This window comes from Ipomoea nil, unplaced genomic scaffold, assembly GCF_001879475.1.
Source record: "Ipomoea nil cultivar Tokyo-kokei standard unplaced genomic scaffold, Asagao_1.1 scaffold0656, whole genome shotgun sequence".
Taxonomy (NCBI): Eukaryota; Viridiplantae; Streptophyta; class Magnoliopsida; order Solanales; family Convolvulaceae; genus Ipomoea; species Ipomoea nil.
In genome coordinates, this window is record NW_017617084.1 from 1007846 (window position 1) to 1022128 (window position 14283).

The 14283-nt window shown below is 36.0% G+C and overlaps 1 protein-coding gene across 1 annotated transcript; it reads right to left on the minus strand.

The window, feature by feature from the left end:
* Positions 1-10504: 10504 nt before the first annotated feature.
* Positions 10505-13425, minus strand: LOC109174753 (probable mediator of RNA polymerase II transcription subunit 26c). Its single transcript, XM_019323995.1, has 9 exons — positions 12720-13425; positions 12563-12631; positions 12396-12478; positions 12150-12220; positions 11972-12030; positions 11832-11865; positions 11614-11741; positions 10985-11072; positions 10505-10851 (listed from the first exon to the last, which is right to left on the minus strand). The coding sequence occupies exons 1-9, from the start codon at positions 13131-13133 to the stop codon at positions 10742-10744; spliced, it is 1056 nt and encodes a 351-aa protein (XP_019179540.1). The 5' UTR covers positions 13134-13425; the 3' UTR covers positions 10505-10741.
* Positions 13426-14283: the final 858 nt, after the last annotated feature.

The window sequence follows — 14283 nt, forward strand, 5'->3', positions numbered from 1 at the left end:
TACCCTCCGCATGTGTTCATTTTTTTTTTCAGGCTCACCACTGTTCAAGCAAGATCCAAATCCAAATTTTCTATTTACCATACACACCACAACCAATTTTTCAATACCCGCCAACACAATTTGATTCAATATTTTATTATGGCATCTTATTTCGGGAGTTATACTTCTCATGCCACACCATCTTCTTCAACGATCGTGGAAACTTCTTCGGAGACAGATGAGAGTTATGTACCCGAATCAATACCATCAAGCAGTGACTATACTACGGACGAGGACATAGATGAACCAGTTACAGTTGACTTCCAAACTATGGGACAAACTGCTCAACAATATGGTGGTCGAGGTACAACTATCCCTGATTCTGCTATTCCTTTCTACCATTCTCCAATACCACAAATGACAACGACATTCAGCCACGGGTTTACAGAGAGGGATGACCAAGAAATGATGTCGTATGACCCCTCAACAAATGTCATCTGCATCGGAATGGTTTTCCCAGATTTTCCCACACTAAAAAAAGCTGTATCAACATACAGTATTCATCAGAGGCGGAGCTTCATAACGAATCACAAGAAAAAAAACAATTGGAAAGTCTCGTGTCAAAATTTCCATGCAATTCTTTCTTGTGGCTGGACATTATCAGCAAGGAAATTGCATGGGGCATCTTCTCAATGGATGGTGACAAAGTTCTTTGATACACATGACTGCACAGTACAATACAACCAAGGAGGGGCAGACAGAATGTGTAACAGCGCACTAATTAGCGATTTGATTTTCCAAAAGATCGCTGCTGACCCACAGTACAAAATCAAACACATCCAAGTTGATGTGAGTCAACATTACGGTGTGGACATTTCGTACAGGAAGGCATGGTACGCCCGACAAAAATGCATTGAAATGTAGTACGGGAATTTCCAACAGTCATACAATGATCTCCCACAATTCTTGTGTAACTTGCAAGTGTCCAACCCGGGAACGATTGTCGAGATGGAGTGTATTCCTTCCGAACTACGTGGTTCTGAATACATGCATTTCAAGAATGCATTCTGGGCTTTCAAGCCGGCAATTAATGGATTCCGCTCCTGCGTCCTAGTTATTTGTATTGATGGTACACATTTGTACAACCGGTACAAAGGGCATCTCCTTCTAGCATGCGGATACACTGCAAACAAAGAAATATATCCACTGGCTTATTCAATAGTTGACTCCGAAAATAATGCTAGCTGGACTTGGTTTCTACGACTACTCGCTGAACATGTCTTCCCCGATTACGATTCAATGTGCATCGTTTCCGATAGACATGCTGGAATTGATGCGGCGTTTAAGAACGTCAGACAATTGCATGGCCGAGTGAAACGTAGGTATTGCCTTAGACACCTTTAGAGCAATGTCCTGACAAAGGTCAGCAGAAATCGGTGGTTACATAGATTGATTTGGGAAGCTGGTACTGCTGTTACAACAAATCAATTCAATGAAAACATGCAGAACATCCAACAAAACTGGCCCAATGCATACAACTATCTGGTAGAACTCGATGAAGAGGCATGGATATTATGTCACGATGGGGGTCATCGGTACGGCATTATGACAACCAATCTATCTGAGTCATTTAATAACTCGATTAAGAGTTGCCGAATGTTGCCTGTCACGGCAATCGCACGAATAACTTTTCACAAGTTACGAACAATGTTTGCGATAGGCGTACTACGGGGGAGATGATGCATCAGCAGCAAATGTTTTTCACGCCAAAGATTCATGAAGATTTGGTTGCTAGAGAAAATGAGTCAAAAAATGCAAACATTGAAAGATATAATGAAACTCTTGGCATTTACGGCGTTGCTATAATTTTTGGATACATGGCTCACGGTCTGCACCATCATTTTCACGTCAACTTGACTGAACGAACATGTAACTGCAGCAAGTGGAACGTGGACAGAATACCGTGTGCACATGTGATAGCAGCTTGTAATTTCCGAAGGGAGGCATTTTACCAATTCGTCCCACAAGTTTACTCCGTCTAATTTGCAATATCTTCCTTCCTTTGATTCCTTGCACCCTAAATTACCGAGGAATTTTATCAAAATATATTGTCACTTTAAAATTTAAATAAATTAGATAAATGTAAGGTTAACTTTCAAAAAAAAAAAAAGATAAATGTAAGGTTAAAAGATACACATAAAACGCTACATCTCAATAATAGAAGGTGAATATTCGTCAATATTAATTTAAGTTTGCGAAACACAATTTCAAATATTAACCCAAAAGAAAAAAATACTAAATCATTCCTGAATCAAGGCCAATGTGCATACAGGGGCCATGCAATTGCTAGCTGGACTTGGTTTCTACGACTACTCGCTGAACATGTCTTCCCCGATTACGATTCAATGTGCATCGTTTCCGATAGACATGCTGGAATTGATGCGGCGTTTAAGAACGTCAGACAATTGCATGGCCGAGTGAAACGTAGGTATTGCCTTAGACACCTTCAGAGCAATGTCCTGACAAAGGTCAGCAGAAATCGGTGGTTACGTAGATTGATTTGGGAAGCTGGTACTGCTGTTACAACAAATCAATTCAATGAAAACATGCAGACCATCCAACGAAACTAGCCCAATGCATACAAATATCTGGCAGAACTCGATGAAGAGGCATGGACATTATGTCACGATGGGGGTCATCGGTACGGCATTATGACAACCAATCTATCTGAGTCATTTAATAACTCGATTAAGAGTTGCCGAATGTTGCCTGTCACGGCAATCGCACGAATAACTTTTCACAAGTTACGAACAATGTTTGCCGATAGGCGTACTACGGGGGAGATGATGCATCAGCAGCAAATGTTTTTCACGCCAAAGATTCATGAAGATTTGGTTGCTAGAGAAAATGAGTCAAAAAATGCAAACATTAAAAGATATAATGACACTCTTGGCATTTACGGCGTTGCTATAATTTCTAGATACATGGCTCACGGTCTGCACCATCATTTTCACGTCAACTTGGCTGAACAAACATGTAACTGCAGCAAGTGGAACGTAGACGGAATACCGTGTGCACACGTGATACCAGCTTGTAATTTCCGAAGGGAGGCATTTTACCAATTCGTCCCACAAGTTTACTCCGTCTAATTTGCAATATCTTCCTTCCTTTGATTCCTTGCACCCTAAAATTATCGAGGAATTTTATCAAAATGTATTGTCACTTTAAATTTTAAATAAATTAGATAAATGTAAGGTTAAAAGATACACATAAAACGCTACATCTCAATAATAGAAGGTGAATATTCGTCAATATTAATTTAAGTTTGCGAAACACAATTTCAAATATTAACCCCAAAAAAAAAAATACTAAATCGTTCCTGAATCAAGGCCAATGTGCATACAGGGGCCATGCAATTGCTAGCTGGACTTGGTTTCTACGACTACTCGCTGAACATGTCTTCCCCGATTACGATTCAATGTGCATCGTTTCCGATAGACATGCTGGAATTGATGCGGCGTTTAAGAACGTCAGACAATTGCATGGCCGAGTGAAACGTAGGTATTGCCTTAGACACCTTCAGAGCAATGTCCTGACAAAGGTCAGCAGAAATCGGTGGTTACGTAGATTGATTTGGGAAGCTGGTACTGCTGTTACAACAAATCAATTCAATGAAAACATGCAGACCATCCAACAAAACTGGCCCAATGCATACAAATATCTGGCAGAACTCGATGAAGAGGCATGGACATTATGTCACGATGGGGGTCATCGGTACGGCATTATGACAACCAATCTATCTGAGTCATTTAATAACTCGATTAAGAGTTGCCGAATGTTGCCTGTCACGGCAATCGCACGAATAACTTTTCACAAGTTACGAACAATGTTTGCCGATAGGCGTACTACGGGGGAGATGATGCATCAGCAGCAAATGTTTTTCACGCCAAAGATTCATGAAGATTTGGTTGCTAGAGAAAATGAGTCAAAAAATGCAAACATTGAAAGATATAATGACACTCTTGGCATTTACGGCGTTGCTATAATTTCTAGATACATGGCTCACGGTCTGCACCATCATTTTCACGTCAACTTGGCTAAACAAACATGTAACTGCAGCAAGTGAAACGTAGACGGAATACCGTGTGCACATGTGATAGCAGCTTGTAATTTCCGAAGGGAGGCATTTTACCAATTCGTCCCACAAGTTTACTCCGTCTAATTTGCAATATCTTCCTTCCTTTGATTCCTTGCACCCTAAAATTATCGAGGAATTTTATCAAAATGTATTGTCACTTTAAATTTTAAATAAATTAGATAAATGTAAGGTTAAAAGATACACATAAAACGCTACATCTCAATAATAGAAGGTGAATATTCGTCAATATTAATTTAAGTTTGCGAAACACAATTTCAAATATTAACCCCAAAAAAAAAAAACACTAAATCGTTCCTGAATCAAGGCCAATGTGCATACAGGGGCCATGCAATTGCTAGCTGGACTTGGTTTCTACGACTACTCGCTGAACATGTCTTCCCCGATTACGATTCAATGTGCATCGTTTCCGATAGACATGCTGGAATTGATGCGGCGTTTAAGAACGTCAGACAATTGCATGGCCGAGTGAAACGTAGGTATTGCCTTTGACACCTTCAGAGCAATGTCCTGACAAAGGTCAGCAGAAATCGGTGGTTACGTAGATTGATTTGGGAAGCTGGTACTGCTGTTACAACAAATCAATTCAATGAAAACATGCAGACCATCCAACAAAACTGGCCCAATGCATACAAATATCTGGCAGAACTCGATGAAGAGGCATGGACATTATGTCACGATTGGGGTCATCGGTACGGCATTATGACAACCAATCTATCTGAGTAATTTAATAACTCGATTAAGAGTTGCCGAATGTTGCCTGTCACGGCAATCGCACGAATAACTTTTCACAAGTTACGAACAATGTTTGCCGATAGGCGTACTACGGGGGAGATGATGCATCAGCAGCAAATGTTTTTCACGCCAAAGATTCATGAAGATTTGGTTGCTAGAGAAAATGAGTCAAAAAATGCAAACATTGAAAGATATAATGACACTCTTGGCATTTACGGCGTTGCTATAATTTCTAGATACATGGCTCACGGTCTGCACCATCATTTTCACGTCAACTTGGCTGAACAAACATGTAACTGCAGCAAGTGAAACGTAGACGGAATACCGTGTGCACATGTGATAGCAGCTTGTAATTTCCGAAGGGAGGCATTTTACCAATTCGTCCCACAAGTTTACTCCGTCTAATTTGCAATATCTTCCTTCCTTTGATTCCTTGCACCCTAACGCTACATCTCAATAATAGAAGGTGAATATTCGTCAATATTAATTTAAGTTTGCGAAACACAATTTCAAATATTGACCCAAAAAAAAAAAAAAAATACTAAATCGTTCCTGAATCAAGGCCAATGTGCATACAGGGGCCATGCAATTGCTAGCTGGACTTGGTTTCTATTACTACTCGCTGAACATGTCTTCCCCGATTACGATTCAATGTGCATCGTTTCCGATAGACATGCTGGAATTGATGCGGCGTTTAAGAACGTCAGACAATTGCATGGCCGAGTGAAACGTAGGTATTGCCTTTGACACCTTCAGAGCAATGTCCTGACAAAGGTCAGCAGAAATCGGTGGTTACGTAGATTGATTTGGGAAGCTGGTACTGCTGTTACAACAAATCAATTCAATGAAAACAAGCAGACCATCCAACAAAACTGGCCCAATGCATACAACTATCTGGCAGAACTCAATGAAGAGGCATGGACATTATGTCACGATGGGGTCATCGGTACGGCATTATGACAACCAATCTATCTGAGTCATTTAATAACTCGATTAAGAGTTGCCGAATGTTGCCTGTCACGGCAATCGCACGAATAACTTTTCACAAGTTACGAACAATATTTGCCGATAGGCGTACTACGGGGGAGATGATGCATCAGCAGCAAATGTTTTTCACGCCAAAGATTCATGAAGATTTGGTTGCTAGAGAAAATGAGTCAAAAAATGCAAACATTGAAAGATATAATGACACTCTTGGCATTTACGGCGTTGCTATAATTTCTGGATACATGGTTCACGGTCTTTACCATCATTTTCACGTCAACTTGGCTGAACGAACATGTAACTGCAGCAAGTGGAACGTAGACGGAATACCGTGTGCACATGTGAGAGCAGCTTTTAATTTCCGAAGGGAGGCATTTTACCAATTCGTCCCACAAGTTTACTCCGTCTAATTTGCAATATCTTCCTTCCTTTGATTCCTTGCACCCTAAAATTACCGAGGAATTTTATCAAAATGTATTGTCACTTTAAAATTTAAATAAATTAGATAAATGTAAGGTTAAAAGATACACATAAAACGCTACATCTCAATAATAGAAGGTGAATATTCATCAATATTAATTTAAGTTTGCGAAACACAATTTCAAATATTAACCCCCCAAAAAAAAATACTAAATCGTTCCTTAATCAAGGCCAATGTGCATAAAGGGGCGGATCCAGCGTAGGGGCAGCTGCCCTCCCCCCCCCCCCCCCCCTCTACCCCGCCCTCATCCCCGCCCTCATCTCATATATAATCTTTGTATGTATATATAGTACAAATTTTAGTATATGTGTAATAAAATAGATAAAAGTTAACAAAAGATGATTAGATCAAGTGGAAAGGCGTGTGTTTTGTTTTTGTAAATGGCCAAGATTTGAATTCTCGGTGTGTGTGCAGGTTTATTCGTTTATGTTATATTTTTTATGACTTTTAAATACTTCGTATTAATTAATTGTGAGATTTACACACATATATATATAACTTTCTTTTATATTAATAATGAGATGTGTTTTATATTAATAATGAGATGTGTTTATAATGTATTTTTTGTTCGAATTATTTTATCAAATTAATTATGTTTCATATCTTGTTATGAATATTTTTTATAAAGTTTTGATGTGTTTTATTTTTCGTCCACATCCAACAATATTTATTCTATACTTTTAAGTGTTTTATTTTTTTTTTATCAAACTATCTCTTTTGTTTTAATGCGTTTCGCCCCCACTGAACAAGTTTTCTGGGTCTGCCACTGTGTGCATATTTGTTGATCATCCTCCTAGGGTATTAGCTCAGGATCGGAGATAAAAGTTGTATATTTCTGAAATATCACCCCAAAAATAAAGAGAAATTCATCTCATCAGTTAATAAATCAGTAGATTCGAGTTAATATTCAATTTAGTTATCGATTATAGTGATTTTTTTTATTTAGTCTTAAGTGACTTTTTGTGTTTAATTAGGTCATTGACTTTGATGGTTTTACTTAATTGAATCCTCTATTAAGATAGCTTGGTAATTTCACCTCTATTAATATCCAATTTAGTGATTTTACTCAATTTACTCGTCGTCTATAGTGATTTTTCTAGATTTAGTTTTTTTATTTGGGAAAAATTATCAAAGTCAAAGACCTAATTAAGCACAAAAAGTCGTTTAAAACTAAATCGAGAAAAACTATTATTTTGATTAAAAAAAAAATAACTATAGTTAATGATTAAATTAAGTATTAACCTAATTTATTGCTTAGTTCAGAAAAATTTAATGAAGCTCGTATGAGTTTAACTTACTGGTTAAGTATTAAGTATAAGTATTTATGAGAATGACTAAAATTTAGTAAACCGGTGTGGACCTATTCTCTATGGATGTAAAGTAAGAAACGCGAAATTAGGGGAATTTTTGTTCAGCAAAAGAAGCCAAATCATATACGACAAAGTCTGAATTTGTTTTATGGCATTCACTTTCACATTCACGCCACGCCTACAAAGCAAGCACTCAACCATCCACAATGTCTCAATTATGAGTGTAAAAAATGTCCAAACTCAGTCAATGAATCCATAGACTCTCCATCATAAAATTATATCTTTTATCTTTTTGTGCTCCGAGCCCATAACTTCCTTCTAAATTCTTTTTCTATTTCTATTTCATGTTTTGTTTGTACATGTCGATGCCATTTTTCATTCATTTTACAATCAAATTAATTCATTCACACTATCCTAAGTTTTAATACAAATATCATTTCATTCTACATATATATAGGGTTGAGTTCACATGAGAACGGTGATATATAGAGGATTGTGTTGACAAATGATGGGCACACGACAGTATCATACACACAATTTAATACACAATGACACACTAGCATACATGTAAACATCAGATTTTGTACACATGCTTTATTAATTAATAAACCTATGCACACGACATACAAACTATGACACACGACTACATTAGATCATGCGCACGGCATACAGATCAGACTAATGACACACGACTACACCTGTCAACCATATGCACACAACATACAAACTATGGCACACGACTATATTAGGTCATGCACACGATATACAGACTAATGACACACGACTACACCTGTCCGCATAGTCTTCCATAATATACTTATCCTCATTTGAATATATATATATATATATATATATATATATATATATATATATATATATAGCATTTCCCTTTACTACTTTGGGCCTTTTCTTTTCTTCTTCTTCCTTCTCTTGCCATGAGTTGATTCTCCATTTTTTAATATACTCATTTTCATATGTTAATACAATAATATTTAGACTTAATTCTATTTTTTGTTCCAACAAAATCATTGAAATGTCGTTAAGTACAATGCCATTCGATATATATATATATATATACACACACACACACACACAAAGTGGGTTGACCCGCTATTTTTTTTCTTTTTAAATTCATAATTGAAGACCTAAATGTCTTTGTATTTTACTGAATTTAAATGGTTTTATTGATGGAGGACAAAAAATGGTCATACCATGATAATACTAGGACCAAAGATGAATGTTCTGGAAAAAAAGAAGACTAAAATCTAGGACAAAAAATTGAATTAACTCATAATATTTATATGGCAATTTTATTTATTTTTTTTTTTTTTGTGTACCATGAATACAAGGTACATTTTTAATATACAAAAAGTACGGAGTACATTATTTGTGTACTAAATGTACATTATTTGATATATACAAAATAATATAATTTTAGTACTTATATAATGTACTTACATTACTCAAATTATATATTATATATTTTTCATTAATACAAAATACATTTTAATATACTAAAAATACATTATATTCATGTACTAAATGTAAATTATTTGATAATTAGTATGCAAACTAATATACTTAAATACTTTCAGTACTCAAATAATGTATTTTTCATAAATACAAAGTTTATATTTTTAATATACAAAGGGTACGTTATTTGATAGTATTAAAAGTAGTTAGTACTTACTTTCAAATAATATACTTTATGTACACAAATAATATACAATACTTTTTTATTTACGATTCATGCAATTACGACTCTATTTATATAGTAATCTCAGTATATTTGTAACAAGATCTAGTTAGAATTTATCATCTTAATCTTAATTTGTCTGTAATATACTAATATGATCTAATTAGAATATACCATCTTATAATTGTATTACAAATAATGGCGACTATTTGAGTGATTTGCACTGCATTTACTTTTACATTTCTCCAAATTTTCTCTATTCTATGTGTTCTTTTTCCCAAATATACAAGTAAATAAATTCTCTATTTTCTTTAATTCAATTTTTATTTCTCAAAAAACTTATCCAATTAATAAGTACGAGTACATTACACTATAAATTAATTTGAGAAAGCTAAAATGGTCAACAAGTTATTAAAGCATATACAAAATGAGTTGAGATCAGACCCAAAAAAATATTTAATTTATTGAAAATAACATATTTATCACAAAAACTTATATAAAACTTACAAGAACCGTAATGCTTTTTACTTTTTAGTTAGTGAAATAAAAGTATTACATTTTTAATAAAAAAAAATATTATGTCTTAAATGAAATAGTCTCTATATTTATTAAGTTTATAATATTTCTATCTCAATTTTTTTATAAACAATTGAAGTTTTAATATAAAGTGTTAAAATTGAGAAAATGATCAAATAAGCTCTTAAACTTTACCAAAAAAGTCAATTAGGTCATTAAAATTTTAAAAGTTACAATTAAACCCACAAACATGTTATTTTAAAATAATAAAACCCAATCATATGTTGATGACCTATAATTGCAAGTAAATTAAAATTCCGACAAAACATCCAACCAAGTTCCGACGAGCTAGGTCAAATACCAACGACCGACAATATCGGTCGCCGGGTATTTGACCTAGCTTGTTGAGATTTGGTTAGATATTTGCCAAAAGTTCACCGACAGGTTATTGGGTTTCATTGCTCCAAAATAACATGTTTGTGAATTTAATTGCAAAGTTTAGGGCTTATTTGACCATTTTCCCGTTAAAATTCTATCACACAATCATAACGGGGGCTTAACCATCCAAAAAATGCTGTTATTTAACTCGTCTGGAAATGCAAACAGTGTCCGACAACACTCGTACTAAGCCTGCAAGCAAGAATAACTTCAGCAATTCATCCAACACCAAGACTAAATAAACTTCATATAATAGAGATGAATAAAAAGGCAGGCCTATGTGCTTTTAGTGTAATGTAGGTAGCAAAGGAAAAACAAATGCAGCAACAGGGATTTTCCCACTTTTGGTAAAATCCCGTTATCACAAACGTAAGCCGTAGGTAGTGCGCCGTAACAATAAAAGCAGAGAGTATTTATTTGTACACTCAAACAGCCCTTCCAACAAATCAGCGATGATGCCTTCCCTGAAAGCCGCCTTTATTCTTGGCAAAGAAGGCGTTTTTCGGTTTTGGAATCTCATGAATGTCCATCACTTGTATTGTCCTTTGCTTTTTAGCTTCACAAAGCAAGCAATACACACCAAAGAAACAACCCCCCGGTCAATCAATAGGGTAAGAATAGCAAGATGGGACGAAAGGAAAAGCACGTCTACTAGTACTACAATAGATTCCAAAGCAGTAAAACCAAACCATTTTGTGCTTCTTGGTAGTTCTCCTGAAGCCTCCTCCTTGCTGAATTTAGCTTCTCCATATCCATCACTGATTCCCTCGGAGGCCTCTGCAAAAACCCACCTCAAGTTATCAAAAACATTCCATCTGATACATTATGCATGCAAAGTTGTGTTCAATCTTCATCTAGAAGTAAAAGACAAATGCTTACTACTATCCTGAGCCATGAAACCTATTATAGAGCTGGGGGCCAATTAAGCAACTCTAATATGACTTGGAACAAAAATTGGTCTAATTAATCAAATAGATCAATTTGACAACTGCATAAGACAACTATCTTGTGTGCATTACACTTCCTATATTAGTTAACTAGAAGATAGCACAAGAACCTGTATCACAATCGGTCGCAGCAATTGGATTAATCTGACCATATGTTAGTGAACAACTAAGATATATCACCAATCCTACATTTGAAAATCCATCATTAAATCCTCAAACCCCAGCCCCTTTGAAACTCCAGTTCCATGCAATTGACAGCATGTACTTTCAAAATCTCCCCCTAACATAAATGACTGCAACTTATGATTTAAGAATCTATGTTAGGCCAAATGCTTTGCAACTATGTGGATGAGAATGAATGGAGCATATACGCTTGGGGGAGGAGCTGAAGCGGGCTTAGGAGCAGATTGAAGTGGTCTGGGAGGTGCTTCATTCCGAGGAAACGATTTTGGCTTCTGCTCTGGTTCTGAGTTATTCCGGTCTGAGCTTGAACTCCCATCTAAAAGAAGTACAAAACAAGTTGATTAAAATTGAAAAGTATAATAAAAGTAATTGGTGAGCAAGAATGTGATTCCATCTTGATGCTTACTTCTAGGATTTGGAGAATACCCAAAATCAGGTACCTGAAAAGACCATATAACCACTTTAGACCTTCAAAGTTTGAACTTTCCAACTTTAGTTTTTTGGTCTTTATAATAAGAAATTAATAATTTGATTTAGAGCATTAACCTGGTGATGACCATTGTGCTGATTTTTATGTAAGTTCTGCTGGGGTGAGTCTCCATCAGCTGTTGCCACCAAATCCATTAGTTACAAATTATGGTTACCATCATCATCATTTAATACACAATTTGAGCATAAAACTATAGAAATTAAAGTGGTGCTAAAACTACTTTTGGAACAATACCAATGAGATTAGAAGATGCTTGTTCAGGTTGGTTGAGCCTAACCCAATCATCTACAGTTTCTTTCCATTTTCTGCAAAGAAACAAAAACAAAAACATGTGTAGTTAATGCAACCAAAACTTCATGAAATACGTGTTCAAGACTCAGAAGCAACACAGTTGAACCACTCATCAACTGCTTCATTCCCAAAAATAAACCAAAACACATTTTTTGTTTATAATTCTTTTTTGGTCAGTGAAATTCAAACCTGACTAGCTGCTTCACCAATCTCCTAACTTCATTTGATGGATTCTTCCTCAATCGATTCACATGCCTTCCAATATCAGTATCCTAACCAAAATCAATTAAAAGTTTGATATATCAAATCAAGTAATCATCGAGAAAATTTATATTTATTTATTTATTTAAACTCACCTTCAGAGCTTGAAATGTAATATCCATATCTTCAAGGTTTTGTAGCAGCTCAATCACAGATTCTTCAGGCTATTAATCCCAAAAACAAGACTTTTTAAGTTGAGTACGAAAACCAAACAAATTCTAAAAGCATTTAATTTGAAGAAAAATAATAAACCTGTTCTGGATCTTCAAGCTGCTCTTTGATTCTGATAATTTTGGTCTGCTCATCGTCAAACAAGCCTCCATACGGATCAGCCTCTTCTTCTTCTTCTTCTTCTTCGCCCTCTTCCCGTTCGTTATCATCATGACGGTGATGATTAGACTCGGGACTGGAAGGACTCTTACTGATGTGCCTCTCGATATTGGTAACGCTATTGTAATTCGCAACGCCGTTGGGCGCAAAGTGAGCGTTGACTACGTCGTTGCAGTTGCGGCAGCGATTGGAATACAACTTCTCGACGATTCCGTCGCGCCGATCCTTGAATTCATCGGCGCAGTCGACGGACGCCACCTCAATCGCCGCCTCTATCAGCGTCCACACATCCGTTTTCGATTTCGACAGAATCAACCGGAGCTCATCCCCGTCCATGCTTGACCAAATCCGTTGGTTAAATTTTGTTTTCACCGAATTCTCTCAACAGAAAAATAAGATGAAAGGATTGCGCGGTTACGTCACCAGATCTGAGACTTCATGGGAGAGGCGTCATGCGATCTACAGAACGACGCCGTACTGATCCCCTTGTCGGAACTTCGAGTTATTGTTGTTGTCCAGAGACACTGAACCGACGAGAAGGTGGGGTGGAAGGGAAGGGGAGGGGAGAGCTTTTAAGACTGGAATTTTGAGTTATTTTCGTTTTTACCGAATGGACTATGGACTATGCTGGGCTGGCAAATTTGAAGAGAAGGGTATCTCCTGGAATAACACCTTCTTTTATTCTCTTTTTTGACTCCCCTTTTCTTCTTTTTTGTTTTTCCTATTTTTCGAAATTACAAAAAAAAAAAAAAAATGAATTCACACCTAATTTAGTTATTGATTTTTTTATACTTAATTAGGTTTTCGACTTTGATAATTTTATCCAATTAAATCATCTCTTAGATAATTTAATAATTTCATATCGAATACTTAATTTAGTCATCAATTATAGTAGTTTTGTCTATTTATTTAGTCCTTGATTCAAGTAGCTGAAGATACAGTTGAATAAAATTATTGAAGTCGAAGATTTAATTAAGCATTAAATTTTGTTTAGGATTCAATTGTAGAGAACTAAATTGAGTATTAATTAAAAGAAATTATTTTTGTAATTTATATGGGTGAGCTGTGAAGCAGAAGGGGGAATGAAGTTGCTGACGACGATGATCTCCTTTCTTTCTCTCACTAAAAAGGAGTTTTGTCTTTGAGTTTGGGATGAGGAGAGAGAATATGAACGGGAAGGGTAAATTTGGGAATTTACCTAAAGAAAGTTGCATACTCCGAATCCCGGAATCAGCGATCCCGCCTGTACGCGGGAATCGGGATATATGCTTATCCCCCATTGGTAGAGGCCAAGCTGCACGCTTATTGGGATGGGCCGAATAGTAGTCTGCTGGGCCCATAAACGTTGCCTTGTCCAATGAATTAAGGGACCACACTACGGCAAATTATTGTGTGGATCATGGTCCAGATAGTTGTGTGAACCATGAATACAAAGTACATTTTTAATATATTAAAAATATATTATTTTTGTATTGAATATGTATTA